The following is a 26,448-nucleotide window of genomic DNA, read 5'->3' on the forward strand; positions in this document are numbered from 1 at the left end:
AGTGGTCTCAAAGAGGCTTATAAAACGTTACCTGAAAATCGATGAAAAAAAAAAAACTGGTCGTTGTATTATAACTAGCGTTCAGTAAAAGCATAAAGTATATATACTTTTTAAAAGAAATTATCACAATAAGTGATTCATTGAAAAACGGTGAGTTATTACGCAAATAATATTATTATCAGGTTTTCCACGAAAATGAAATCACTAGGTAAATTGTTTACATTATTCAGAAGTGTTAGAAATCGTTTCTTACCTCTTGCACCATACTGTGTTCCATTCCTTTCGTTGTACCTTGAGTTTGTCATTTTAGTAGCTGCAGCTTCTTCTCAACTCATTCTGAAAAAAAAGTCAGAAGTTAGGGCAAATATATTTTGATTTTATTCTGAACGTTAGGTGATATCCAGGATATTCAAATCAATAATTTTCATTTACAATTTTTAATATTTATTTATTTTATATTTCGGTTTTCCTCGGGCTTGATTAGCTTCCCATCAATTCATTCAAAAAGTGGTTTAGGCAAACTTTGAAATTTGGTGGTATTAGATATTATTTTCCTGTAAAAATATTCATGTAGAAAGTCAGATCATACTATCAAAAAAATTATATTTTTCATTCACTTTCGACAAGGGTTATGAGAATAACTTCAACTCGAAAACTAAACCACTATGAACGGGAAACATCAAAAGACGAGTAAAAAGTTCTTGTAGGAAGTTTTTTTCAAACAGAATTTATTCGGAAAGTGGTGTAGGTACTGTATTGCTCGGGGTCACAATGATAGAAGTCACATTAAAAACACAGCTATTCCTATAACAAAGTAGGATATGCATTTGAGTTCGCCTGAAACGAGAGCCGCAGGAAATCCATTGAATTCAATGTTGTTCCAAGTCGGATATAACGAGAGTTAGGATAATACGAACACATTTCAAACGAATTCAATCAAACAGCTCCTTTTATAACAAGATCTTTATAGAATCGACAGAGTGGCTTTGCCAACAACGTACTCTAAAGAAGCGAAACTTCTACTGGACTTGTTGAAGTTTGGTTTGTCTTCATCGCAATCATTGCGTCAATATAAATAAATATAAACGAAATATAAAATGAAATGAATATACAAAAAGAGTTATTCATTTTACTGTTCTGAAAGTAAACGTGAGTGTGAAATACAACATGAGTCAAATGTCCTCTGCGTGATCTCTTACAGGACTAGATCCTGTAATCCTGTAATTTTGGAACATTCGCTGGCACAGTTTGGGCAATATCTCACCAATTCCTTGACGGATATTGGTTTTCAGATCGTCAAAAGTCTGAGGATTTCGGCATGAACACGATCCTTATCATAACCCCACAAAAAAATCCAAAGACAGTAAATCATAAGGAAAAAATCGGTAATCATTTGGCTATATAGCGATGATAATTGGCGGTTTGCGTGACAGCTTCATCTTCAAGTACGGGCCAATCTCTCCACTATACCAAAAGGCACATCATACAGTGACTTTCTCTCAGCAGTTACATTAGGATTTCCACTGCCCTATATGCGACAATCTAGCTTGTTTACACTATAGTCATAGTGAAAAAATTGCTTCGTCGAAGAAAATTCGATTGCAAAAAATTGTCATTCAAACATTGTTGTTCGAGCACACAATCGGCATATGTTCTACGCATTCTATGGTCAACTGGCCTTAGTTCTTCTGTAAATTCAACCTTATAAGGATGGAGATGTGAATCCAGATGGAAAATATGCCATTTATTGCCGTAAGAGAGGCCCAAATGTTGCGCGCGCCGATGAATGGATAATTGTGGATCGTCTTCAGCACTTTCACTATCAGCAGCAGCAGCTTAGAGGTGCTAAAATCGGTTGAGTCTCAACATTCATTACATTATGTTTTTCCAGAACATGTCAGTCTCATTTTACTTCTATGTCGGTCCACCAGACAGAATGCGATCGTATTGACAGTTCTTGTGCAAAAATGTAGGAAAAAATATCGATTAAAAAATAACTAAGAGTATATTTTGATCAGCATCAGCATGATAAGATTAGAATTACATGCTGTGTACTTGAAATATCGATGTAAAAGATTAATACATGTTTTTATGTGCTCCCTGGAACAACCAATTGACTATGTTTACGGATTATTAGTAAAGGGTTTTCCCAATAAGAGGTTTCATTTTGAAATTAAAAAAACCAGTTCATATCAAGATAAATCAATGGATGTTTATTTCATTGTAAAGAAGAAGGTATGCCATTATTGATGGAAAAATTTTCCATGACCTATTCACACATTTGCAGCTGTATCGCGATAACTTCACAAATTCCATCTTTGAGGTGATGAATCAATTGTGGAGCATTGGCATGGACCTTATCTTTCACGTGGCCCCAAAGAAAAAACTCTAAAGGTGTTGATTCATAAGATCTCGGTGGCCAATTGTGATCACCTTTTCGATAAAAACCTACAGTCCTGAATTAGGTCTTGTTTTGGCATGAAAAACAAGGCTTAAGTTACCATAGTTAGAATGCTCCGATTCAGGCGAATATGCGCCGTTTTGTTCTATAACTTGTTGCCATTCTAAAGGTAATATCATTATGCCTCTCTCATAATCCCCTCGTAAGCAAAAAACAGTCAAAGCCTCTGTTAAAGCGAATTTTTCACCAGCAAAATTGTTCGCCAGATCCGGCTATAAGGTGGATGCATAAAAACCTTCCAACCAAGCTAACTGAGCTTCTGGCGATTCACTATCGATGTGTGTGGTCTGGCATTGTTCTAATGCTAATGGAACACAATTCCTTTCCTATTGGACGGATCTAGCCGCTTCTAGGCTTTCTTCAAATGGTCGAATTGTTGACAGTACAGTTCCGAGTAAACAGTTGTGCCTTATAGGAAGAGCTCATAGTATAATTCCCTGCCAATCCCACCGAACACACAGCAAAATCTTCCTGGCGTCAATCTTAGCTTGGTCACCGTTTCCGTCGGCTCACCTCATTTCGACCACGACCGTTTTCGCTTGACGTTGTCGTAAGTGGTCCACTTTCCATCACTAGTCTTCAACCGCTTCAAAAATAAGTCGATTCTGTTGCGATTCGAAGAAGGAAATTCGGTCCATGACGTTTTTTCACGTTAACTCGTGTGTTACCCATACTTCGAGCTTCCAAACAGTTTTTGTGCAATCTTTAGCTCTTGGGCATTCAAGACAGTGCTTGCATGACGGTCGGGCTCGACGATTTTATCGACATTTTTGATCATTGGCATTCCAGTACGTGGTGCATCGTTGACACCGAAATTACCGGAACGGAATCGACGAAACCAAAATTGCGCGAGATTGGTGGCTATTATAGTATCAAGACCATAAACACAGATGACATTTTCAGCTGCCTGGCTTGCATTTTCGCCTTCAAGAAGAAAAACTGTAGAATATTGCGTATTTTCTCTCTGCTAAAGTCAATCTTTGACGCGCGCTCAACCAAACTAATCACAAAACTGTCAGAAAAGTTTTTGTAGTACGATATCTCATCTTTCTGACGCCATTTAGTGAAACTCGATTGGACTTGTTCAACACGAAATACAGATAACTAAAGCCATCTTTCGGCAAAATAATGGATCTCTTTTTACTGCACCCAATACTTCCTCAACTCTTTGATACACCAAATTAGAAACAATAAAATTATGTTGATCAAGGAATACATAAACAAACGATAAACCAAGCAACAGTAGACGAAGGAGTAAAAACTATTGGGGATACCACAGGGCATCTTTTCGACCCCCTAATAAATTAATTGTACACTCGGTTGCATTCTCAATTAATATTCGCTTTGAATCGAATACGTAATTTCGATGTTAAGAGAATTATCTGAACAAGCGGCATCCGTTATCTTACTGTAGCGACTGGAAATTACTGAAATGAACGCTTTGCTTATTTCACAAAGACGTCTTTGTGGCGGGCTTAACAAAAGGATGTAAGCGATATCATTTCATGTCGGAAGGTTTCTGATACGTGTACATTATGATAACTTGTAATGAAAATCTCGGTGTATGGTTTCAATTAGATCCTTTCATGTCTAAAAAAATGTTGTTTCCGAGTTTACCGAAGGTAGTGGAATTTTTTTGCCACAATAATTGATAAGGTAGCTAGTGTAAGAGTGCTGGAATTTTTCTTACAGATTAATGTGGATAATTTCTAATTATTCATTGGAAACGTATTTTTATGTACTATTTTCATGTTGTTCCTAAATTGGAGGTACAACGATGATTAAAAGAAGAAATGACTCATAAGAATGAGATACAGGGTGATGAAGTTACAGTTTTTGGTGGTGCGCCACTGGTTGTTTGAAAATGTGAAACATAACCCGTGTTTTATTTGAACACTTGTAATAACTTTTAATTTTACTGACTTCACTTCGGTACTTTCCTCATCCTTTTCGATATTGTATTACTTGAATTTTTTATTTTGAATTTTTTTTATAATAATTGAGGCTTGCACTAATTACATTTCTATTCATAAAAGTTCCTTTTTTCCTTTTGGTATTGCAATAATTATGTTATCATTACATTTTGCACGAAGCTTGGACTTGTTATTCTATATTAACACCCAAAATTTCAACTCGATGCAATCTATTGTCACTGAAAAATTACACTTTTTGGATATTCTGCTGGAATTTTCTATGGTGTTGATGATGGTATCAGCATGAGATGGTTATTCTTTAGTGTTTCATGTGTAAACGAAAAAGCAGTGAATAGAGGACACCGAAGTGGTTCTAGATATACCCCATTTGGGGTCGGTATTATAAGAAGATAACCGACGGTTGAGCCGGGCGTCAACTACCAAATTCGGTATTTCTAGTGAGGAATTTGGTAGTTGACGCAACGATTGAGCTGTCGGTTATCCTATATAATACCGGCCCTTATTGGGTCTGACGTCTGACTTTAGAGAAAGTAATAATAAAAATGCAGGATATGCAAAAAAAATATGTGTTTTTTTTTTTTGGTTTGGTCTGACGTCTGACTTCCTTGGTTACCGATATCGAGGTACAGGGTGATGAATTTCGCTCATTTCTTTCCGAGGTCATATCATACGAACTACTCAGTAGTTTTTCTTTATATAAGGCCAATACCTTTCTTATTTAAAGCTTAAGAGGGAGCACCACCACGTGGCTGCTCACTCCAAAACGAAATTAGTGATATTTCTTCTAACACATCACTGATTTTGATGAGGTTTTCACTCAATTTCCTTAAACAGTAATCTACATGGAAGAAAGTTTGAGAATGAAAAATGAAAAAAATTTTGGTAACTTTTCATTTTTCGTGAAAAATGTACTATGTACTTTGTACAGAGCACAGATATATTTTTAAAATATTCGTAGAAAAAGCTACCAAAAATCATCACAGAATACGTAAATAGTAATTCACGTAACAAGTCCGGAAAATATGGTTTTTTTGGACGAATAGACAAAATTCCAGGACGAGCGTTAGCGAGTCCTGGAAGTCTGTGAGTCCAAAAAAACCATTTTCGGGCGTGTTGCGTACAATATTTTTTCGGCAACCATGTAAAATAACACTATCGCTGCTGCTTTCCATATTTTATTGCGATTGCGATCAAAAAACATGCAAATTTTTGACAACTAATTTCATATGAACTGTCAGCCGTTATCTCGGTTGCTATGGATTCTATGATTCTTTTCCGGCCTAGTCCGGGAAGTACGTACTTTCCGGACTAGGCCGGGAAATGCTACTTTCTCAGAGGAAAAGCGTCCGGGAAGTGAGCACTTCCCGGACGGTTGCCGAAAAAATATAATTTCCTGGAAATCGTCGTACATTGCTGCCCTCTACTCATTTGGTTCGAGAAAAGAAAGAAGATGAAGTGAATGTACAACTTCGTACATCGTACAAAGTCATCGCAGGAGCGCCAGAAGAAAAAAGAATGGGTACCAAAGTTGGACTGATACACAAAAACCACGTGGTGGTGATCCCTCTTATATGAATTTCTTAATGATCACAAGGAAAATCCAGGTCTGGATTAAAAAAATATGAAATGGTTGTATTCTTGGAACTTGAAACACAACCTTGTACATGGTGGGCCACATTGGACACTTTTGAATGAGAAGCTCTATTTCTATACGAGATAAACAAAGACTGATATCGGTGTCTGAGAAACTCATAGCTGTCACCGATACATACTCACAGGGTGTATTTCATTTTTGAAATATTGCTATAATTTTTTTCTGTTGCAAATTTTTCATTTCTGTAAAAACATTCTTGTAGCAACTTTTTATGTAGAATTCGATAATTGAATTTTCCGCAAACTGACATTTCATGAGATATCGCTGTGAAAATATTTCTTCAAATGGGACACACTGTATATGTCTACATATTTCGCTAGATCTGAAAATTATCATTCCAAAAATATAGTATACATACTTGATATTTTTCTGAAGTCATGTTCAGAGTCCCGACAGGTGACCGGCTGAGTCGCCTGACCTAACGTCTATGGACTTTTACTTTTGGGGAAGATTGAAAGATATAATCTTCCCCATAGACGTTAGGTCAGGGGACCTATGAAGGGAGGTTTGAATTTCAACCAATGAGTTGATGCAAACATATACATCTCGCTGCTATAATACAGTCAATTCTTCCCTCTGCGAGCGATCTACATAGTATCAGATCATTTTTTTATACATGTCAAAATTAATCTGTATAATTTTTCGACCTCTTTTTCACCAGTGGAATATCACGTCGTTTTATTGTGAAAGAAAAACAAATCGTTTATGCTATATTTCTCAACATAAATATTTATTAAATCAAATCGTTTCTGATAATGGAGTATGTTGAACCAAATCAACAAAATAATAACATTAGGGATTCCTTATGAATGATCAATTGTTCTCATTTATCATTCGGCTTTTGCAGCTCAAATGAATAACACATAATAAAATCGGAGGTCAAGGATTTGAATGCAGATTTTGAAGGTCCATATCTGAGACGAATAATTGTTTATATTTGTTGCCTATTGTGATGAATATGACAGTATTCAGGTGCACAGTTATTTTCTACAATCCGGAAATGATTCCATGACGTATATTCCTCCATATTTCTATGGAAGTGTTTATTGTATTTCGCCTCATTTTGAGTGATACAGATTAAATGGTAGATTATACCGCCAGTCGGTAATGATACGTATTTATCAACGAACCGAGTCGAGGGAGTAATGTTATTGTTACGAGGTAATAACAGCTATGATTACCAGTAGTATAGGTACTCCACTTTATCCATGATAAACTAACAAATATGGGATTTTTTATGATATTTTTTGGTCAATAACATGAAAATTAGTAGAATTAATAGAGTGTAGTAAACTGTTTTGAGAAGATGCATAAATATGTAGTTATTTGTTTTACTAGGCAGCAAAGTAGTAGATTGACTGCCGCGGCCGATAGTTCAGCCAAGCCAGTAAATTTGCTGCAGAATGGAAGATATAATTTTTCGTCGATTTTTTATAATGATGATATATCATGTAGGATATTGTATTTGCAAATTATTTCAATTCCCACAATCTTTTTATTTGTTCTGTAGGGATAAATTAAAACGAAATTTGATAGAAATCGCAATTGTTGAAATGGTTGGTTGCTATGGAAATGTATAAGTGCATGATAATTATAGTTTGACAAATTATGAAATATCTCACACTTTCTTGGAAAAATATCGGATATATTCAAATTATGGACAGTGCTAGCGACTTAGAAGTACTTACTCCAACAGAAATAAGGGAGGTGGCTGAAAATATTGATTGTCAGAAAATGTCGAATTTTTTATTCGCATTGAGAATAATCATTTTGCTGCCTAGGCAGGAAAAGTAATACTTTGCTGATTCATATGTTTCCGCAAAACTAATCGGAGAAAAATGTAGTTCCTCGTTAATATTTTGTACTCAAGTCAGAAAAATAGCTCAGTAGATCACGAAAAATTTGTTAGTTAAATGGTTGCTGCTCTCTCACACCGATTTCGGACAATTTATCTTTAGTTACTTTCGTCGTTTTAGGGATAAGGTATTTCACAAATATTTATTTATGTGTAAAAATTAAGCGGCTCTTCAAAGGTTTCTAGGTCAGGTTTACCTTTACACAACAAACTCTTTTGAAAAAATTCCAACTATTAGTTTCAACTTTATTTTGAAATTTGGATCCGATCTCTGAAATGGAAAACTATGATACGATTTTCGCAACTGTAATACCTACTAAAACTAATAACAAAAACACATAAATCCACAAATGAGGACAGGCTCGTCATTATTATTATTAAGACCGAATAGAAATCTCATTTCAATTTTCTTTTTGTTTGGTTTCGTTGTCAGGTATTCTTATTTTGGAAATAATTACTGCTTGCAAGGAGGATTGTTTAAAGACAGAGATGAAAAAGATTGTAGTCTTCAATAAAGCGCGGAAAGCGTAATTTACACGAATGGGGTTGGACAGAGTTAAATTCTATTCATCTTTGATTTTTCCAATTAATTATTTAAATTTTTGATATAATTTCTCTGACTGATTGAATTTTCGTCCTGTTTCATATTTCATCTATTGCATTAAACGTATTTTTAAATTTTGTTTGTTGAAAAAGTGAAGAAGATTTAGATGTTCCCTAATGCGGTATTATTTTTCTTAAAAGATGATTAAGGAGTATCTTTTGTGTTCGGAGATTCTGATGTCTTCCAGATAGCAACTTATTTGTCCAATATATGTGGCTGAACAGTCGACCCCAAGCAAGCACTCTAAGGGCCGATATTATAAAGGATAACCGAAGGTTCAACCGTTGCGTCAACTATCAAATTCGTTACTAGAAATACGGAATTTGGTAGTTCAACCGTCAGTTATCCTTTATAATACCGGCCCTAAGCGAGACAGTTTCAACCGTAACCTAGAGTCAACCACCCACAGTCTAATGAAACCAAATCAATTATTACTCTCTACTCAATTTTATCCAATTGTGTATATCTACAAGCGTCAGGCTGATGCAACTTGTTTGTGATTCTTGCATAAATAAACACATATTCATAAAATTAGAATTTGTGTTTCGAAACAAACAAGATATATATATTTTATAGATAATGTTACTACTACTACTACTGAAAGTTACACTCTTAGTTTTTACGGAATGATATTTCATTGCATTATCTAATTTGAAAGTCATATTTATGTTTTACTCTGGTTCATATAGTTTTGACTTGTTCTGCTAGAATTTCTTCGTAAACTATTTTGAAATATTTGTTGTTTTCCTTTTCTTCTTGTGGTCTGTGGTCATCAGGTTTTTCTTCGTTGCGAATTTTCTTTATGAATTTGGTGAGATAGTCATTTTTTCGAGGATTGATTTTATCTTAATGATGTTCTTTTCTATAAATTCTTTATTAGTTAGTTTCAAAGCTGTTCATTTTTCCAATTAATGGCGATGTTGATTTTTATTGCCAAATTGTGATTTCAGTTCTTTGAATTAGTTTGTTTACCTTATATTGGATTGAAATTGAAGGAGTTATCGTATATCTTCCTCAAATGTATGTAAAAGGGTGTAAATAAAAAGGACAATATATTTCATACTGTCAAACAGCTTATTCACCATTTGTACGTTACGTGCCCGTTTGACGAATTGAAAACGTTCCGAACCAGAATTGCGAGGACACATAACTAGGGTTATACCGAACGCGACAAGCGCATTTTTGCAGTTCCAACCCTTATACGAAGCATAATATGCGGACGGCTCCCCACATTTCCCAAGGGGATTTAGGTCCTTTCTGTTATCGGGCGAAGAACCCAATCGTAAACGGGCACTTCGAGGTTAACATCCTTTGACAGGAGATGGATTGAAAATTCCACCTGAGGTGGTCTGTTACACAAACACCCCGAGACCTGGTGGAACTTGTTTATGAATTCGGGCGATCAAAAGCACACAGGTTTATGTGCAGCAAACATGCTCGCATATCGGATTAAGGAAAAGTGCCCTTAATGAGTGAACTAGAGAGACAAGAGATATGTCTTTCCCTATTCACTATTAACGCTTACGCATTTGCGTACGCGTTAATAGCTCAGCTTATATTGCTCCGTTGATCTACTAGATTTCCAGTAGATTCGATCTTAATTTATATCTCTATTTTATAGGGTGTTTTTTTCGAGGTATATAACTTTAAGTTGGCATTACTATTCAAGATGGCGACCGATGCAACAGCTGTCAAGTGATTTATTCTCAGTTTGGTTTGGCAATTCATCATGAATAGCCTGAACAACGCTTGCAAATAGTGCAATTTATTTCGAATATAATGGTTCTGTGCGGAATACGTATCGCGCACTACATCCATTTTATTTTGTTTAGCGATGAAGCGCACTTCTGGTTGAATGGCTACGTCAACAAACAAAACTGCCGCATTTGGAGTGAAGCTAATCCTCAAGTGTATGTCGAAACACCGTTACATCCAGAAAAACAGACTGTTTGGTGCGCTTTATGGGCTGATGGAATCATTGGTCCGTACTTCTTCAAAAACGATGATGGCCAGAACGTTACAGTCAATGGTGATCGGTATAGAGCCATGATTACTAACTTTTTCATTCCTGAATTGAACAACCATGATGTCCAGGAGCTGTAGTGCCAACAAGACGGCGCAACATGTCACAAAGCTCGTGCCACAATCGATTTATTGAAAGACGTTTGGTGACCGCCTAATTTCACGTTTTGGACCTGTGAATTGGCCTCCAAGATCTTGGGATTTAACACCGCTAGACTACTTTCTACTACGTGTAAAGTCATTGGTCTATGCGGATAAGCCACAAACCCATGTCCATTTGGAAGACAACATTCACCGTGTTATTGCCGATATACGGCCACAAATGTTGGAAAAAGTCATCAAAAATTGGGCGTCCAGATTGGACTACATCCAAGCCAACCGTGGCGGTCATATGCCAGAAATCATATTTAAAATGTAATGCCACAAGATTATCTTGCGGATAAATGAAATTCATGTCAATCGAATAATCCATCGTTGTTTTATTGCAATTTAAAGTTCTATAGCTCTAAAAAAAACACCCTTTATAATGAGTATTTGTGTTCTGTATGGCAGTTGATGAGACGTCTTAACAACTGCCTCGAGCACCTAATGATGGCAAGTTACCTTGCCGAAATGCATAGTGCATAAATTAAATATATAGTGAAGTAGACCATTTATTTATTTGTTTATACATATTATCAATAACTCAACCGATGGACTATTACTAAAATATATATTTATGTTACATATCGGTATCGCTTTTGAGTCTACCGAAGGTAATGAAAGCATTGTGATCACCCTTGAGATGAAAATAGGAATTAGTCTCCTATCAACAAATGTACTCCAGCAAAATGCACTCTAGATCATCCTGAACAACTTTGGTACGTGTATGTCTCTCTGTGTCTGCACAGCTCTTCTAGAATTCTTATACGAATTTAATGAAATTTGGTATGGATATATTCAATTTCAATCATAACAAATTCAGCTTCTCCAGATAAAGGGTACTGATGACAGGGCAAGATCCAGAATCGTCAAACAGTACTTATTCTCTGGTTAATAAGATGCATACTGACTATTATATATTAATATCTATAAATCATGAAGGTATACCTGCTAGTTAGGATAGACTGTCAATTTGCAGGTACCAAGTGCTAAAGGTATATAAAAGCGTTGGTCGCTTGTACCTTTAAATTGGCCTCAGGTCAAACTAGCAGGTATTTGTACCTTTATAGTAAAAACGACTAAAAACCTACTTATACGACACAGAACAACATAGATATTTTTTGATGAACAAGAAATATCTACATCGTAACATAGTAACATCTCGGACGAAGGTATCCAAAACAGAATTTCTAGTGCACTTATCTACTAAAATATAGTCATAACACAGTACCATTCCCCTTAGTGTCTATGTCTAGATCTTGGGGCAGTTGTTTCAAGAATTCACGAATATTTGATTAAATAAGATGGAAACTCTGAGTCAACTTCTCAATCTCAACATGTGCAGAATCATTCTTGAAATGAAATTTGGCAATACCAACAGTTCCATTAACATTATGAGTATGTATCATTTGTACGTATTATTTGGCGCGATATTCTATTACTGAATCATAAATTTCCAAAAAAATAAATGATTATGGTGACGAATGAATTATTTGATGAATATATGTGATGGCACCACCAATGCCATACCCCTTTTTTTCTGGTTGGTACAAAGATTCAAAAGGTGCGTACCAAATTTTCGGAGCATAGAGTCTGGATCTAGATATGATATGGCCGATGCACCATTTGCCTTAACATTGATTAAAAAATTAAAAAAAATCAATGTTTAAATTTTAATCAGTGTTTTGGCAATTGGTGCAACTGGCCCTTAAAGTTGAATTTTTCATAAAAATTGTGTTTTTACTGATAAGCTCCCTTTCTCTGTGGTTCTCATTCAATATAATATCCCAAGATTCAAGGTTCTGGAATATTTAACTCAAAATTATTATGAATTTTTATGATATCTAATCGATTTCTGAGTCGTTATATGCTACAGAACAACTAATTGAAATTTCAAGGATTGTTTTTGAATTGGAATTATGTTTAATAACACAATATCAAAACACTGCGAAGCAACAGCAAAATCATCAAAAAATATGAAAGAGTGTAGGTACATTTCAATTCAATATAATGTTTTCAATAGACTGTTCTTTTCACCTCTTTTTTTATGAAAATTCAATAAATGAAACCACTGATTTTGAAAGAAATCTATATACCTGGGTGAAAGTACTTCTTATTTCCGATTTTTATTACCTTAGAAAAATTAAAATGACAGTCCTTAAAAATTACTATGTATCATAGAATTCTGTGGGTTTCATTTCTAATAAGATCACTTTTAGGATCGATTCCGTGAATAGTAGACTAAAAATCAAAAAAGTAAATTTGAAATAGATCATCTCTCTCTGAAAGAATCCCTTTGATGTTAATGTGTAATGGTAGAATTATTTTCCAAACAATCAATTTAAAAACCGGACGAAGTGATCATTGATACTTCTTCTGAAACCCTGAATATTCGATTCGCATTTCGGAATAAACTTTGTTCTACGGGTAATTTTTTCAAACAAGTTAAGATTTTCTTCAAGAATATAGGGATTAGAAGAGAGGATCAAACTTCATGCAAATTTAGCAGAGTTCCTGTTTCCATTTTAAGATTTCTCTAGGTACTCATCAGAGAACTTTGGGTATTTGAATATTCGTTGAAAGATGAAGCTGCTTCCCCAAAGAACCTTTGCAAATAAAAGACGTGTCGAATCGAGCCCTGAAGGGATTTTACTGTATTCAGATTTTCTCGTTATTTAACAGAAAACCAGCAGTAAGGGGAAGAAAAAGGAAAAGAGGGTAGTCAAATTTGAAGGAAGCGGATAAATATTATATTTCCCCTACAATTATCTCAGAATTAATTATGGTACCTATCACCGACTCAATTATGTGTTATAGAGATTTTTTATTAGATTTTGTTTTTTCACTTTGCGAACATATATTGTAAACACTACAGGGGATTTACCTCAAAGTATTCTCATGATATTATTGGTATTAATAAACTAAAGCTATATTCAGTTTTCCTAATTTTCAAAAATTTCAATTAGTATATACTTCTAGGAAAATGCTAGTTGTTCTTGTTGAAATTTATACATTAAATTTCCAATTTATATGGTGGAATTGACTTAGCGTAAAAGAATTCATGAGAGGGAAGACATCATTCGGATTTTGTCATCCAAATTTTTTTTAAGATTATCTAGGTTTTCAAGACACAATAAATTATAGTTTCTGCATAAAGCAAATACCTATTGTTCATTCAGCAAATGAATAACACAACTTTTAGGTAATGAAATTTTTAATTATTCATGTTTCTATTTGAAGCAACTATAAGTTTTGTATTTGGGTAATGTTGAACAGTACGCCTCATTCAGAAAAATAACATTTTGAATATTTCAAAGGCATATAAATATGTCGAAGCGTTCACAAATAGTGTCTATTTGATACAGAAAATGTTAGTTATTTTTGTTTCATGAACCGAACGCAATTCTGTAATTATGTTTAATAGGTACCCATTTACTCAACAAATTCTCAAATTTTTCTCTTTATCCAATAAATTCAGTAGTCTTATATTTGATATATGTAAACCTCAGGGAGTCATTGCAATTCACCAATACGGAAATGAATAAGACTGAAAATTGCGATAAAAAATTAACCGCGAAGAAGGTTTATCCTTATAGATATTTATCCTTTCATGGTGTTCCTTATTATCTATGTGAAAACCTCAAATTTTAGCGAAACAATAGGTAATTACGTTTTCTAAATAATGAATGAATTCAAGATATGTAATTGTTATTTATTAGAAGTTGAAAATTTTCATTAAGAATACTTGGTTGAAACTTTCAGTATCAACGAAAAAATTTGCGCATGATAGAGAAGTAAACAAAAAAATTAAATTGCCAATACTAAAATTACTAGCTTTCGCGTTCCTAATAATATTCTTAAAAGGAATATCTTACTTAGAATCATTAGATGTTTATAGTTATTATTATTAAGAATACAGTACGCAATTCAGCAATAACAATAATGAAGAAAATATTTTTGAATCGCAATTATGGTAACGAAGTAATACCGAAATATTCATTTGCCCTTTCTGTAGTACAACTTTTACAATCAGAATAAAATAACCCAATACAACGGTTCAATTCGTACGCATTCTAGCAATAAACAAACGTTCACTTACTGCCAATATCGGAACAGCGAAACACGTGCTCAGAATCGAGGAGTAAGTTGTCTGTCAGTCACAAACCATCATTCACAAAAACCGCCAATTATAAACGACACACTCCGTGCAACTGAACTGCCATATTGCGGGATACTAATATATTTCTAACAGCGTTGTCAGATGGGTTACTCCACCTACATATCGGAAAAATCGAACATTTCACGCTGAATGAAGCAGATTTATTATTTCCAATTCGAGGACAGGTGAAAATTCACATGATCCTACGGTATTTCCAAAATTATGAGAATTGTAATCACAAGAAGAGGCACAGCCGGTTATCGATTCGAACGAATGGTATTTGAAATATGTCCCTCACTAAGGGATTAAAGGATGCGACGGCAACGCTGCCTCGTAGGCATAGAATAATTGTTCTTGATCGTAATAGCTCACCATAAATAAAACACATAAATGTTGGAGGAATTCAATAGAATATGGTTCATTTTATTAGGTTTAACGTATTATTAATTAATGTAATAATGTATTGTAGTTTAAACTATATATAATTGATATTTTTAAGTAACAATGTGCTTAAGGAATAATTCAATGAGATTTAAATTAAACAGTGATTGATAATATCAACTCTGAGAACATCGAGGAGAACATAATTGACAATAGTAGGAAGATAATGAATCGGATAATCATTCGCAACATAGTTTCGGCAAAAATATGTTTTTCTTCATTGCTCTCAATTCTAACCACTGCTCTTGGTTTGGAACATACATTTCTGGTGGCATCATTACATTTTTTTCTGAATCTGAGCTTTCTGGTGGATCTGAAAAAAAAAATAAATGATTGAGCACTAATTTCAATTGAACTTAAATGGTGGATGCGCGACAGGATTCAATGTGGAAAAATACATATTCGTTTTTGAAATTAGAGGACAAAAGACTATTGAGTAAATAATTTCCTATATTTTTATAACTTTTGATTATTAGATGGAAGACAAACGATTACTGTGTATTTCTATATATATATATTGTATTATTTGTAGAATTCAGCAAGCGCATCCACAATATGTTGAATATTTCATTTTGAATTTAACAATATATAAATAACGAATTGTTTTGAAATCTTATATATGTTTTAATTTGGTATTGCAATTAATTGTTGAAAAGTAAGACTTATAAAAATCAATCAAACTTATATCGGATTACTTTAAATATAACATAGAATTATCTTAGGTACCTATACCTGTATAATTTAATTATTATACATAAAAAATTTTCAATTTCATCTTTGTATATCGTCATCTTAGCGAATAATTTGGCATTTCAAACTATTCTAGACCTATTATGACTTTCATAGAATATCTTTACAATGAATAATGTTATCTTATTACAGCCAATTGTGACTAACTCCAAATGAATGCACCAAAAATAAAATTCTAAAGTTCATTGAAGGGAAAACAGAGGATTGTTTCTCTCCTGCTTGAACCAAGAAAAAATATATTCAAATATATATTCTTCTTCATGAAGTTCCAGTTCCAACAAGAACAAAAGTTTTTGACTGATATTAAAACAGAAATTCCGTTGTTCCCCCGCATTTCTCAGGTGCTTCAACTTTCGGTGTAATTAAAATATGAACGGTAAACTTTTCCAATAATTCCTGAAATTCTGATTTCAGGTAATGGAAAGCATGAAAAAGTTTCAAAGCTTGACGTTTTCGCTCAAAATTGTATTGCATCCCAATGTTGAGGATTCAATAATTGAAAAGCCTCTCGGTAATTTTAAGAAAAGTCATCTTTTGCAATAATTGTCATAGTATGTGACTTCTTTTATCCAATTTGTCATTGAATGGATACATTTTATATTTGAAATTGTAAAAAAAAAAAAGTTCTGTCAGGTGTGGGGTTCGAACCCACGCTCCCAATCGGGAACCAGAGCTTAAATCTGGCGCCTTAGACCGCTCGGCCAACCTGACTTGTTGTTAAGGTTGGGAATTGCATGCACTTAACATGTAATTTAACGATTTCAAGAATACAAATCGTTTGCCCTCGAATAAATTAACCTATTTATATTTATAAACATGATTATGGTTTATTATTAACGATGCATTTGGAATTTTTCAAAGAAATAAAACTCATTCAAAGATATTCTAAAATTCATGCGTAATACAGTGGCGGATCCAGAAACCTGGATTTTTTCAAACTTCAAGAAAATGCATTGATAACATTTTCACAAATATTCTAAACAATAATTGCGAAAAAGTTATTGAAAATCCCGGTCACTAACCTGAATTCAAAAAATAATAAATTCAAACGTGCGAGAACAATAAACGCCACAAATATTGATCGGTTTAACAATCTTTTAGAGATTGAAAATTGGAGTGTTCTGTATACTGAAGAAGCAATGGAACAATAGAAGATAATACTGGAGAAGACAGTGTAGGTCAGTGAATTTCTTAGTTAATATTTTGTATTGTTCTTTTGAATTGTCAATCTTTCTTTTTGCGTTCATATACCTACCTTTTGATTATATTCATGGGCTATGTAACTTTTTGATGGTAATTGGTAATCATATATACCTACCTAGTTATTTTAATATTGGAAGTAGGTAAATATGCTGCATAATATGATATTTTGGCATTTGATGTTATTTATAATTGGTCATAGGGTTCATATGCCGAGTTATCACTTACTCTGTTCCTTTTTTTTATCGTTCATTTTTATGGGTTCTCCAGGTCTTCTAAGCAACAGCTTCCCAACTCCTTCACACCTGCGAAGAATTTCGTTTTTCATCATCTTCTTCTTCATCTTGTTATCGATAATAGCACAGCTCCCAATCCAATTTTTGATGTGGGCAAAGTCTAAAAGTAGCTGTATAGCCCCATCATGTGAAAATTTGATCTTGGTCATGTATATGTGATCCAGCCATGATTCACAAATCAGTTTCAGTATCATATTTGTGACTAGATGATCTTCCGAAGAAGCCAGAACAGGAAGCATTATCCTGTCTGGAAATCAGGTTAGGTTAGGTTAAGGAAAGTTGTTTCAAGTGAAGTTATATTCAACAGTTCCAGTTTTTTGAATGAAATGTAGGTATCGTTTTAAATGTCTGCCAAAGGTAGAGTAAGCATTGTTATCACGTTTTGTATTTCCTGATAAAAACCATAACTTCTGCAATTCTTATCGGATTTTGAGCATTGTGTATGGGATTTTATTTTGAGCCGTATCTTGTATAAAATTCAACTTTATAAGATAAACGTAAACGATGAGCGTTCAAATTTGTATTCGTAAACTCGAAATTTCCACAAAATGAATAAAACCTCGAAATAAATATTTGTATACAAGGAGTTCCAAAGAAAATTAAGAAAAACCAATTATCTTTGAAACGGATGACATTTTTGAAAAATCAATAATAGAATAATTTTCGACAACTCTGCAGCTAAAAAAACTGCGTTGAAAATTAAAGGGTGTCCCATTTGAAACACCAACTTTGCTCTTTATCTCTGAAACGGTCATTGAGTATCAAATAAACCATAAAAATTACTGAATAAAGTTTTTGAATTTTTCGAATATTTCGATCAGAAATCAAGATATAGCGAATGTTCAGAAACGCCCTGTAACTCGAGAACTAATCAAGATATCTATAATATGTTGCCTTAAATCTAAGTATTATTTCAAAAAAAGAAATCAGGGATGCTTGATGATTTTTTCTCTAAGTCTTATAGTTCTCGGGATGCTTCCAGTGAACATTGAATTTGGGACACCCTGTACGTATCTCTAACTACTACATAAATTAGATTCTCTCCGTTTAAATATGAGGTGTGTAGGTGTTTATTGTGAATAAGTATTCAAGACTAAGAAATGGCTCCTACTCACTAAGATATTTATCCACATATTTGCTCGATACCGATGGTACTGTCTTTCCATTCTTCCAGTAAGATGGAGGAGGAAATATCATTTTTAAGATGGCTAAACAGATTATTCTACAGATAGACGCCAGGGTTTCAATACATTCTGCTCTTGTTTGCTGAAATTATATTTATTTCTTCTTAGTTGAAAATTGATCTTCGCAAACTCGGTTCAATAGAATTTATTTTTTATATACACGCACCTTCAGCTTTTTAACATTCTCTGCCACTTCTGAAACCAATTTAGCTCTCATCAAAGTACAAACCCTCACGTGTTCTCCAAGACCACCCTTTTCAACAGTGGCACTGTGGTCTTGCAATTTCAAAATGTCCAACTGTGAAAGACATGCGGCAATGTCTTTACAGACTATTTTGAAAAATGCTGCAACATTCCAGCTATGAGCGTATTTTTTACTTTCGTTGATGGCCCACAACCTGATTGTATGGACAGAATGATCTGGAAATATTGAGCAATAGTCACAAAAGAAATATCATCAATATCGACTACCTACATATTCTTCCTAGAATATCGAATATAACAGGAGATACAGAAGGAGATGTAATACATATAAGAAGATATCCACTTACCTAACCTATGTAGGACGGGAATTTGTTCAACTATTGGTAGTTCTTCAAGGGGCGCACCAACAATCCAGTCTGGTGTGGCTTCACATTGATTGCACAGATTTACAAGGTCTTCCAGAGTATCCTTCATCAATGGACCAGTACTCAAATTATTTTTCCCTAGAGAAGCTACCAAGGTCAATCTGAAATGTTGATCCCAAGATGTTGAAGTCACGTGGACTCCTAAGGCATCGGCTAGGCTTGTAAGTGCAGATGATATCACTGGAGGTATATCAGCTGAAAAACGTGAATAGGCTTAAGAAAATGTAGAATCTTCATGGGATAGACAGTGCTTCTTGCTGCCTTGAGGATAGACTAGCAAAGGTCTCTTCTACCCTGATCATCGACGTTTGGCTTTATTGAATATCAAATAAAGATAATGGAATGGATCTAAAAAAATAATCTTAACTTTTTTTACCAGTTGGTATGAACTGTAGAATCCAATCTCTCAGATGTTGACTTGAATGAGGAACTCTTAAGGCCAGTGGACTTGGGACCCACCACAAAACTATATGCTCCAAATAATTTGCTACTTCACCCCACAAAATTTCTTCATAATACTCTAAGACCTTAATTTTCGCTTTCTTATTAATTCTGGATGTACCTGAAAATTTTAGAATGATGTGTTATGTGACAGAAAATTTTCAGTTTCGATAACATTTAGTGAAGTGCTTGTTTGGTACCTGATGTTTTTGACTTTTTGATTGCTTCTGAGCCTAGCATTGCTGGAGCAATATTTGCAGCAGTTTCTAGTAGATCCTCTACGTTTTTCTCCTCGTATGATAAAAGTTTTTCCATATTCAGGAACGATTCATTGTCACTCCACCGGTTCACTAACTTTTCATGTTTATTTTCATCATCATCGTCATTTTCGGGAAGTGACATATGTTTAGTCAAAGCTCTGGAAATAAAAAAAAACTAAATTGTTATATTGATGGAGGATTTATTCATTCACTAGACTTATTTTTGAATCATTGTTCGCTAGATACTAGATGTACCAGGTTTTTCACCATAATTTGATCCCCCCTTTAACTTTGTTTCTAAAAAAGGTACAAAAAATTTTTTTCTACAAAATTTTCACGAAATCGACTAGGGTTTCTTAAACTGATTTCACAAAACAAAATATATACAGAGTGGGCAACATATTGATTGCAACTTCATTTTTTCAAATGAAACACCCTGTATATTTTTCTATATTTGACTAGCTCTTTTTCCCCTGACTTCGAATATTTAACATATGTTTGGTCTATCTCTCTTATTCTGAGTACCACAGAGTTTCAAATTTTAAGAACCACCTGACATGCTCAGAAATCAGTTTTGAAGTGGTAGGCTACAATAACTCAAAATGCTTTTTTTTGAGTTATCTCGTTGGCAACGATATGACATACGTTTTTCACTATAAATTGGAATTCGATGATTTGGATGCAACTCCATATATTCTCTCCTTGCAGATTTATTTTCATTGTTCTTCACATAGTGAAAATATTTCAAATTTTTCCGCTTCTGTGTAGTGCATATTCGATGAATATTTTCATAACTGACAAACGTATGTTATATATCGGTGCCGACGAGATAACTCGAAAAAAGGCATTTTGAATTATCGCAGCCAAGTGCCAAGTGGTTCTTAAAATTTGAAACTCTGTGGTACTCAGAATAAGAGAGATAGGCCAAACATATGTATATATTCGAAGTCAGGGGAAAAAGAGCTAGATATAAAAAAATATGCAGGGTGTTCTATTTGAAAAAATGAAGTTGCTATCAATATGTTGCCCACTCTATATATATTTCATTTTTTGAAATCATTTTAAAAAACCCTAAACGATTTCGTGGAACTTCTGTAGGAAACATTTTTTTGTACCTATCTCAGTTACAAAGTTAAAGGGGGGGGTCAAATTATGGTGAAAAACCCGGTACCTATAATCTATTTTTTGTGCTAATAAATTTTGCCCAAATTCCCTCCTTTCTTCCGATTGGCCGTCATGTATCGATAACTCTCGAGTTGAATATGTCAGAGACTAGAAATTTTCAGGGCAGGTACAGGGTTGGGCCAAAAATTGGACACTTTTGAATGGGAAACCGCATTTCTGTACTAGATTGACCAAAATTGATGTCGGTGACTGAGGTACAATTTTCATGAGAAACTCGTTCAAGAAAACCGCAACTCCATAGTTATCACAGTTACATAGTTACAGGGTGTTTCTCGAGAATGTTCATTTTCGAAACATTGCTGTAAATTTTTTTTCTGTTGAAAATTGTTTATTTCTGTAAAAACATTATTGTAGCAACAGTTTATGTAGAATTCGATGGCTTTAATTGAATTTTTCGCAAACTGATATTTCATGAGATATCGCTATGAAAATATGTTTTCAAATGGCATACTTCGATAGAGCTGAAAATTATCATTCCAAAAATATAGTATACTTGATATTTTTCTGAAATAATGTTCGAAGTCCCAACAGGTGGCCGATTATGTCGTCTTACCTAACATCTATGTGGAAGATTATATCTTTCCAGCGCTTTTTTATCCTCAATTCAAATGGCTCAAAGTCAATGGTATGAATTAACCTTGCCTTGTAGGTACTTGCTACAGCCATATCAAAGATATCTATATTTATCTATATTTCTATCTATATCTATCTATATACAGGGTGACCATTTGAAAACGAAACAGACGAGATTACAGACGAAATAAAGTTTTTCGATAGAAATGCTCGGACAGGTCGATTTCTGTTTCGAGGGGGACAACTTAAGATGTAGGTTACGAACGCATAGCGCTTCAACCCTTGCTACTACAACCCTCACCCCCAAATTTTGAATAGGGAAGATGGGGTGAGTGATACCTCATTTGAAAGGTATTTTTATACTGATTTCAGCATAGTAATTGTTTTTTCATTTTATGCATTAGTTCTCGAAATATTCTCAACTAAGTATTTGAAAATGAAGTGGTGTTTTCATGGCACTTGTAGTGTTTTTTTGTGAAAAATCGACATTTTGAGCTTCAAAACAACCATGACTGTGGCTTCCTTCCTAACTAACTAACGCATGAATATTTCGAGAACTAATGCATAAAATGAAAAAAAAAAATTACTGTGCTGAAATCAGTATAAAAATACCTTTAAATTGAGGTATCACTCACCCCATCTTCCCTATTCAAAATTTGTGGGTGAGGGTTGTAGTAGCAAGGGTTGAAGCGCTATGCGTCCGTAACCTACATCTTAAGTTGTCCCCCTCGAAACAGAAATCGACCTGTCCGAGCATTTCTATCGAAAAACTTTATTTCGTCTGTAATCTCGTCTGTTTCGTTTTCAAATGGCCACCCTGTATTTATAAAACTAAGTGAAAATAATCAACGTCTTCGGAAAAAGCAAAAATTCGTCTCGCTGTACTTCTTTGCTGAAAAGTTCTAATCTTCTTGAAAATACAACAACAGTGTTTGAAATTGTTTCTACATCTCTCTACCTGTATATTTCAATGCTTGAATTATCGCTCTCGTCGTCCTCTTCAGCCGAACAATCGAAATTCTTGTAAGTTTCTAGAAGGCAATCAATCAATTTGTGGCAACATATTTCCGCCCTGTTGATGGCAAGAACTTGTAACAGCCTGGTAACAGACATTTTTTTGAGTGGAAACATCAATTTGGGACATGTATTACTGCAGATACTGACATTATCCTTCATTGTATACTTCTGGTCTATCGATAAGAGTGTGTTGTAAACTTTGCTAAGTCTGAAAAAAGATGATTAACTTTTTATCGTCCAGTTTCATTAGTTCTCTGCGTAAATATCTTGAATATCTTCCGAATTCCAAATTCAAATTCTCAAAAATTCATTAATCGCCGGAAACCAACCTAATAGTTTCCGATTTATTGATTTTTGAAAATTGCAAAGACGTCTCAATTGAAGCTAGGTCTTTAGAATTAATTATCGTCCTTAAAAGCCGTATAATTTCGCAAAAAAATAACTTTTTGAAATTTAATTCCTTGTTTTATGATCTTTGAATTATACAGGGTGTTTCATTGGGAAACGGAAATACTTCACAGGTGCATAGATGACACCAAGGCGGTTCTGGAGGTACCCTATTTATTGGGTCTTACTCTCTTCGTAGCCGAGATACAGGGTGTTTTATGGATGTTGCCCGTTTATTTCTGAGGCCATATCGAACGAACCACCCGGTATATTTTCTTCATATTTGGCAAATAAGTTCCTAATTGAGGGCTTCAACGTATCAAGCAATAACCGCCTTGAAAATCCAGGTCCGGGTTAACAATAAATTATTATTAATCGTTTGAATCGTTTGAAACTCATAGATTAATCACTAAAAGTTACTTTAAACCACTTCCAGCAAAGCAAATCCTTGGAAAATTCACATTTTCGTTGAAAATTTGTGCAGTAATGAGAAACGACGAGAGACTGAGAGAGTAACTCAAAAATAAAAACTGAAATGGTATACAGCTATAAAAAGGAAAACCAATGTAAAAATGAATTACAAAGTAATCTTGAAATAATTATGGATTCAATATTTTTGATAATTCATTGTTACAAGTCACTTCAAACTACTTTCGGGTATCCAAGTTTTCAAAAACTTCACTTTTACGTTGAAAATTTGTGCAGTAAAACTATCTGCGCGAAAATTTGAAGTACACGTCTCAGTTTAGTTTCCGAATATTAAAACAGATTTTGAAAATTCCGATGTACAGGGTGTTGTTACGAGGATTCAAACGATTAATAATTTATTGTTAACACGGACCTGAATTTTCAAGGCGGTTATTGCTTGATACGTTTGGGCTCTCAATTAGGAACATATTTGCCAAATATGAAGAAAATATACCTGGTGGTTCGTTTGATATAGCCTCAGAAAGAAACGGGCAAAATTCATAAAACACCCTGTATTTCGGCTGAGAAGACAGTGAGACCCAATAAATGGGGTATCTCCAGAACCGCCTTGGTGTCACCTATGCACCTGCGAAGTATTTCCGTTTCCCAATGAAACACCCTGTATACAACCTACTTTTTTAAATTTTTCAATGTATGAAAATTCTTAAGCCGTCCTATCACTACTAGTTCTACTTCTATATTCTTTCGTTACCGTTGCATAATTATTTTTGTAAATATGAAGATAACGTGAATTTAATCTGAACTCAACTTTGATCGTTATTGAGAAAAAATCACACACCTCATTACCAATTCCAGAATTTTGTTACCAAAATAAACGAACAGATGTCCAGTTTCTATAATCACTTGTTGAATATTATAACATATCTTAAGTTTCAATTTCCACAATATATTCTTCCAAATATGCATCTTTTCTTGTATAAAACTTTCTTGATTTCCATTTAGTTGGGGAATAATATCATTATATTTGTTCATAATAACATCCATTTTATCACAAATATCTTCTAATTCCTAAAAAAAACATGTATTTAATTTGAATAAATTCAAACTAAAACTAAATCTTGTATTAATAGCAGGCAGGATGTTGACTTCTTATTTCAAGGTTTACCTATTATTTTTACAATAGAAATAAAACGATACTACAGAATCATATTTAATAGTAGATACAAATAAAGAAGTACTTCAAAATGATATATTTGGATGGGTATACCAACTTGAAAATCCAAATCGTGTTCAATTAAATGTTGCATCATTTTGGAATGACTCTTGAATTGAATATTTTGTGAAAGATTGCTTATTCTATGTAGCAAATTTGATGCATCATTTTCTAGTTCCTCGCATCCTTCGAATAGTTCGTTTTTTGTGCAAATATTCAGAGGAAGCCATTTTGCAAGGGTCACAACGTGTCTGGACATTTTATTTTCATTATCTTTCCATATTCTGTTCAATTTCAATCCTCTCTTGCACTATAGAGGAATGTACATATTATCATCATTAACTGGAAATAAACATAATGCAGGTTAAGAGATTTGTTTAGGCGTTGTCATAGTGATCCCAGCGAATGTTCCATGAAATTTTGATCGATACTAAGAAATAATGAGGTCAATTATTCTCAAGCAAAGGTTTTTTAAGCTATAACAAAATCTGTTAGGAATCGATATGAATTGTGTATTAGTTAAAATTTGGTAATACATTGTATATATAACTGATTTATATATCAAGTAAGGATTTGTCAGGTGAGATCGAAAAAAAACATTATTGAAACAATTCAAAGTTTAAACAAATCTTAAAGGATTCCCACAATATCAACAAAAGCACTCAAACGGTTATCTATTTCGGTTGAAATATTTTTAACTTCAGATTCGTTCGAGGAAAAACAATACAAATTTCACAACATGGTTTAATACCTATTTCCTTCTTTACTCATTCAAAACTCATTTAAACAAGCTCGAAATAACACAGAAGTGGATTTTGAAAATCATATTGAACAAGCCCTATCGATTCCCAACTGACGAGCTCTTCAGGATTGCCGCTGTAATGGATATGAGGCAGTTGTTTTTCCTGGCGCTTGCGGTTCACCAGAGGAAGAACATTATGTCTGCAAGTTTCAATGAGCATGGTCATGACACCAGAAATAGAGGACAGCTCATACTATTGCCGACCTCATGTGGGACAAAGGGTCAGAGATCACACCTGTTCCTTGCGCCTCGAGTTTATAATGGTATCCCTCAAGTTTTGAAGATTCCTAGTATAATGACTGCATTTAAGAAGAAAATGAAAAGTTGGATCCTGAGTCAGTCAAGACACTTCATAGCCAGTATAATCGACATAAAGAACACCTATAACGGCTATAACATACCGAATCAGTAGTCCTGGAGTCGTCAGTCTACTCGTGTTGCACCTTTAATCTGCCGTCTGTTGAGAATTCGTGGAAATTACGTCAAGACCTTTAAACTTGTACTTTTTTTTTTTTGATTCTCTCACAAGGTTTAATCCTCCGGGAGCTCACCTTCGAGAAAATTTGATTTCTGTTTGTTTCATGTCACGATTTTTTTTTCTTTCAATATTTTCTTACATTGCAAAATGACTGTATTTTGTTTTGAATGTAGACTACTCATGAAATAAACATTATTACTATTACTATTATTACTCTTATACAGAAAAAATATAATACAATTTTCAAAATTTGATACCCTGATATTTAGCATTCCAAATGCATGGATCATACTCTCAAGTTAGCAGGAATGATGTGAAACACCAAAAAATGTT

The 26,448-nt window shown here is 34.0% G+C and overlaps 2 protein-coding genes and 1 non-coding gene across 3 annotated transcripts in view; all 3 read right to left on the reverse strand.

Annotated features, from left to right (window-relative positions):
• LOC123679910 (equilibrative nucleoside transporter 1) overlaps positions 1–14,986 on the reverse strand; it is a 53,244-nt gene extending 38,258 nt beyond the window's left edge. Inside the window, exons 1-2 of the mRNA XM_045617470.1 lie at positions 14,771–14,986; positions 254–336 (exon numbers count right to left, since the gene is read on the reverse strand). Of these exons, the coding sequence (XP_045473426.1) occupies positions 254–305 (52 nt within the window). The 5' untranslated portion in view covers positions 306–336; positions 14,771–14,986. The remainder of the gene's footprint in view (positions 1–253; positions 337–14,770) is intronic.
• A 249-nt stretch (positions 14,987–15,235) lies between these two features.
• LOC123679911 lies at positions 15,236–25,155 on the reverse strand. Its single transcript, XM_045617472.1, has 10 exons — positions 24,894–25,155; positions 24,461–24,690; positions 22,748–23,014; positions 19,972–20,189; positions 19,707–19,892; positions 19,253–19,525; positions 18,868–19,121; positions 18,633–18,783; positions 17,450–17,764; positions 15,236–15,584 (listed from the first exon to the last, which is right to left on the reverse strand). The coding sequence occupies exons 1-10, from the start codon at positions 25,092–25,094 to the stop codon at positions 15,451–15,453; spliced, it is 2,229 nt and encodes a 742-aa protein (XP_045473428.1). The 5' UTR covers positions 25,095–25,155; the 3' UTR covers positions 15,236–15,450.
• Positions 16,649–16,732, reverse strand: Trnal-uaa. Its single transcript has one exon. It is a non-coding gene; the product is annotated as a tRNA-Leu (tRNA).
• Positions 25,156–26,448: the final 1,293 nt, after the last annotated feature.

This window comes from Harmonia axyridis, chromosome 5 (genome assembly GCF_914767665.1).
Source record: "Harmonia axyridis chromosome 5, icHarAxyr1.1, whole genome shotgun sequence".
NCBI classification, from domain to species: domain Eukaryota; kingdom Metazoa; phylum Arthropoda; class Insecta; order Coleoptera; family Coccinellidae; genus Harmonia; species Harmonia axyridis.

Excerpts from the sequence above, each read along its gene's own strand:
- LOC123679911 (XM_045617472.1), bottom strand. The coding sequence starts at position 25,094 with ATGTCCAGACACGTTGTGACCCTTGCAAAATGGCTTCCTCTGAATATT. Across the intron at positions 20,190-22,747 it reads TCAAGCATTGAAATATACAG|AGCTTTGACTAAACATATGT; the intron begins GTAGAGAGATGT and ends TTTTATTTCCAG. Across the intron at positions 18,784-18,867 it reads AGAATGTTAAAAAGCTGAAG|CAAACAAGAGCAGAATGTAT; the intron begins GTGCGTGTATAT and ends ATATAATTTCAG.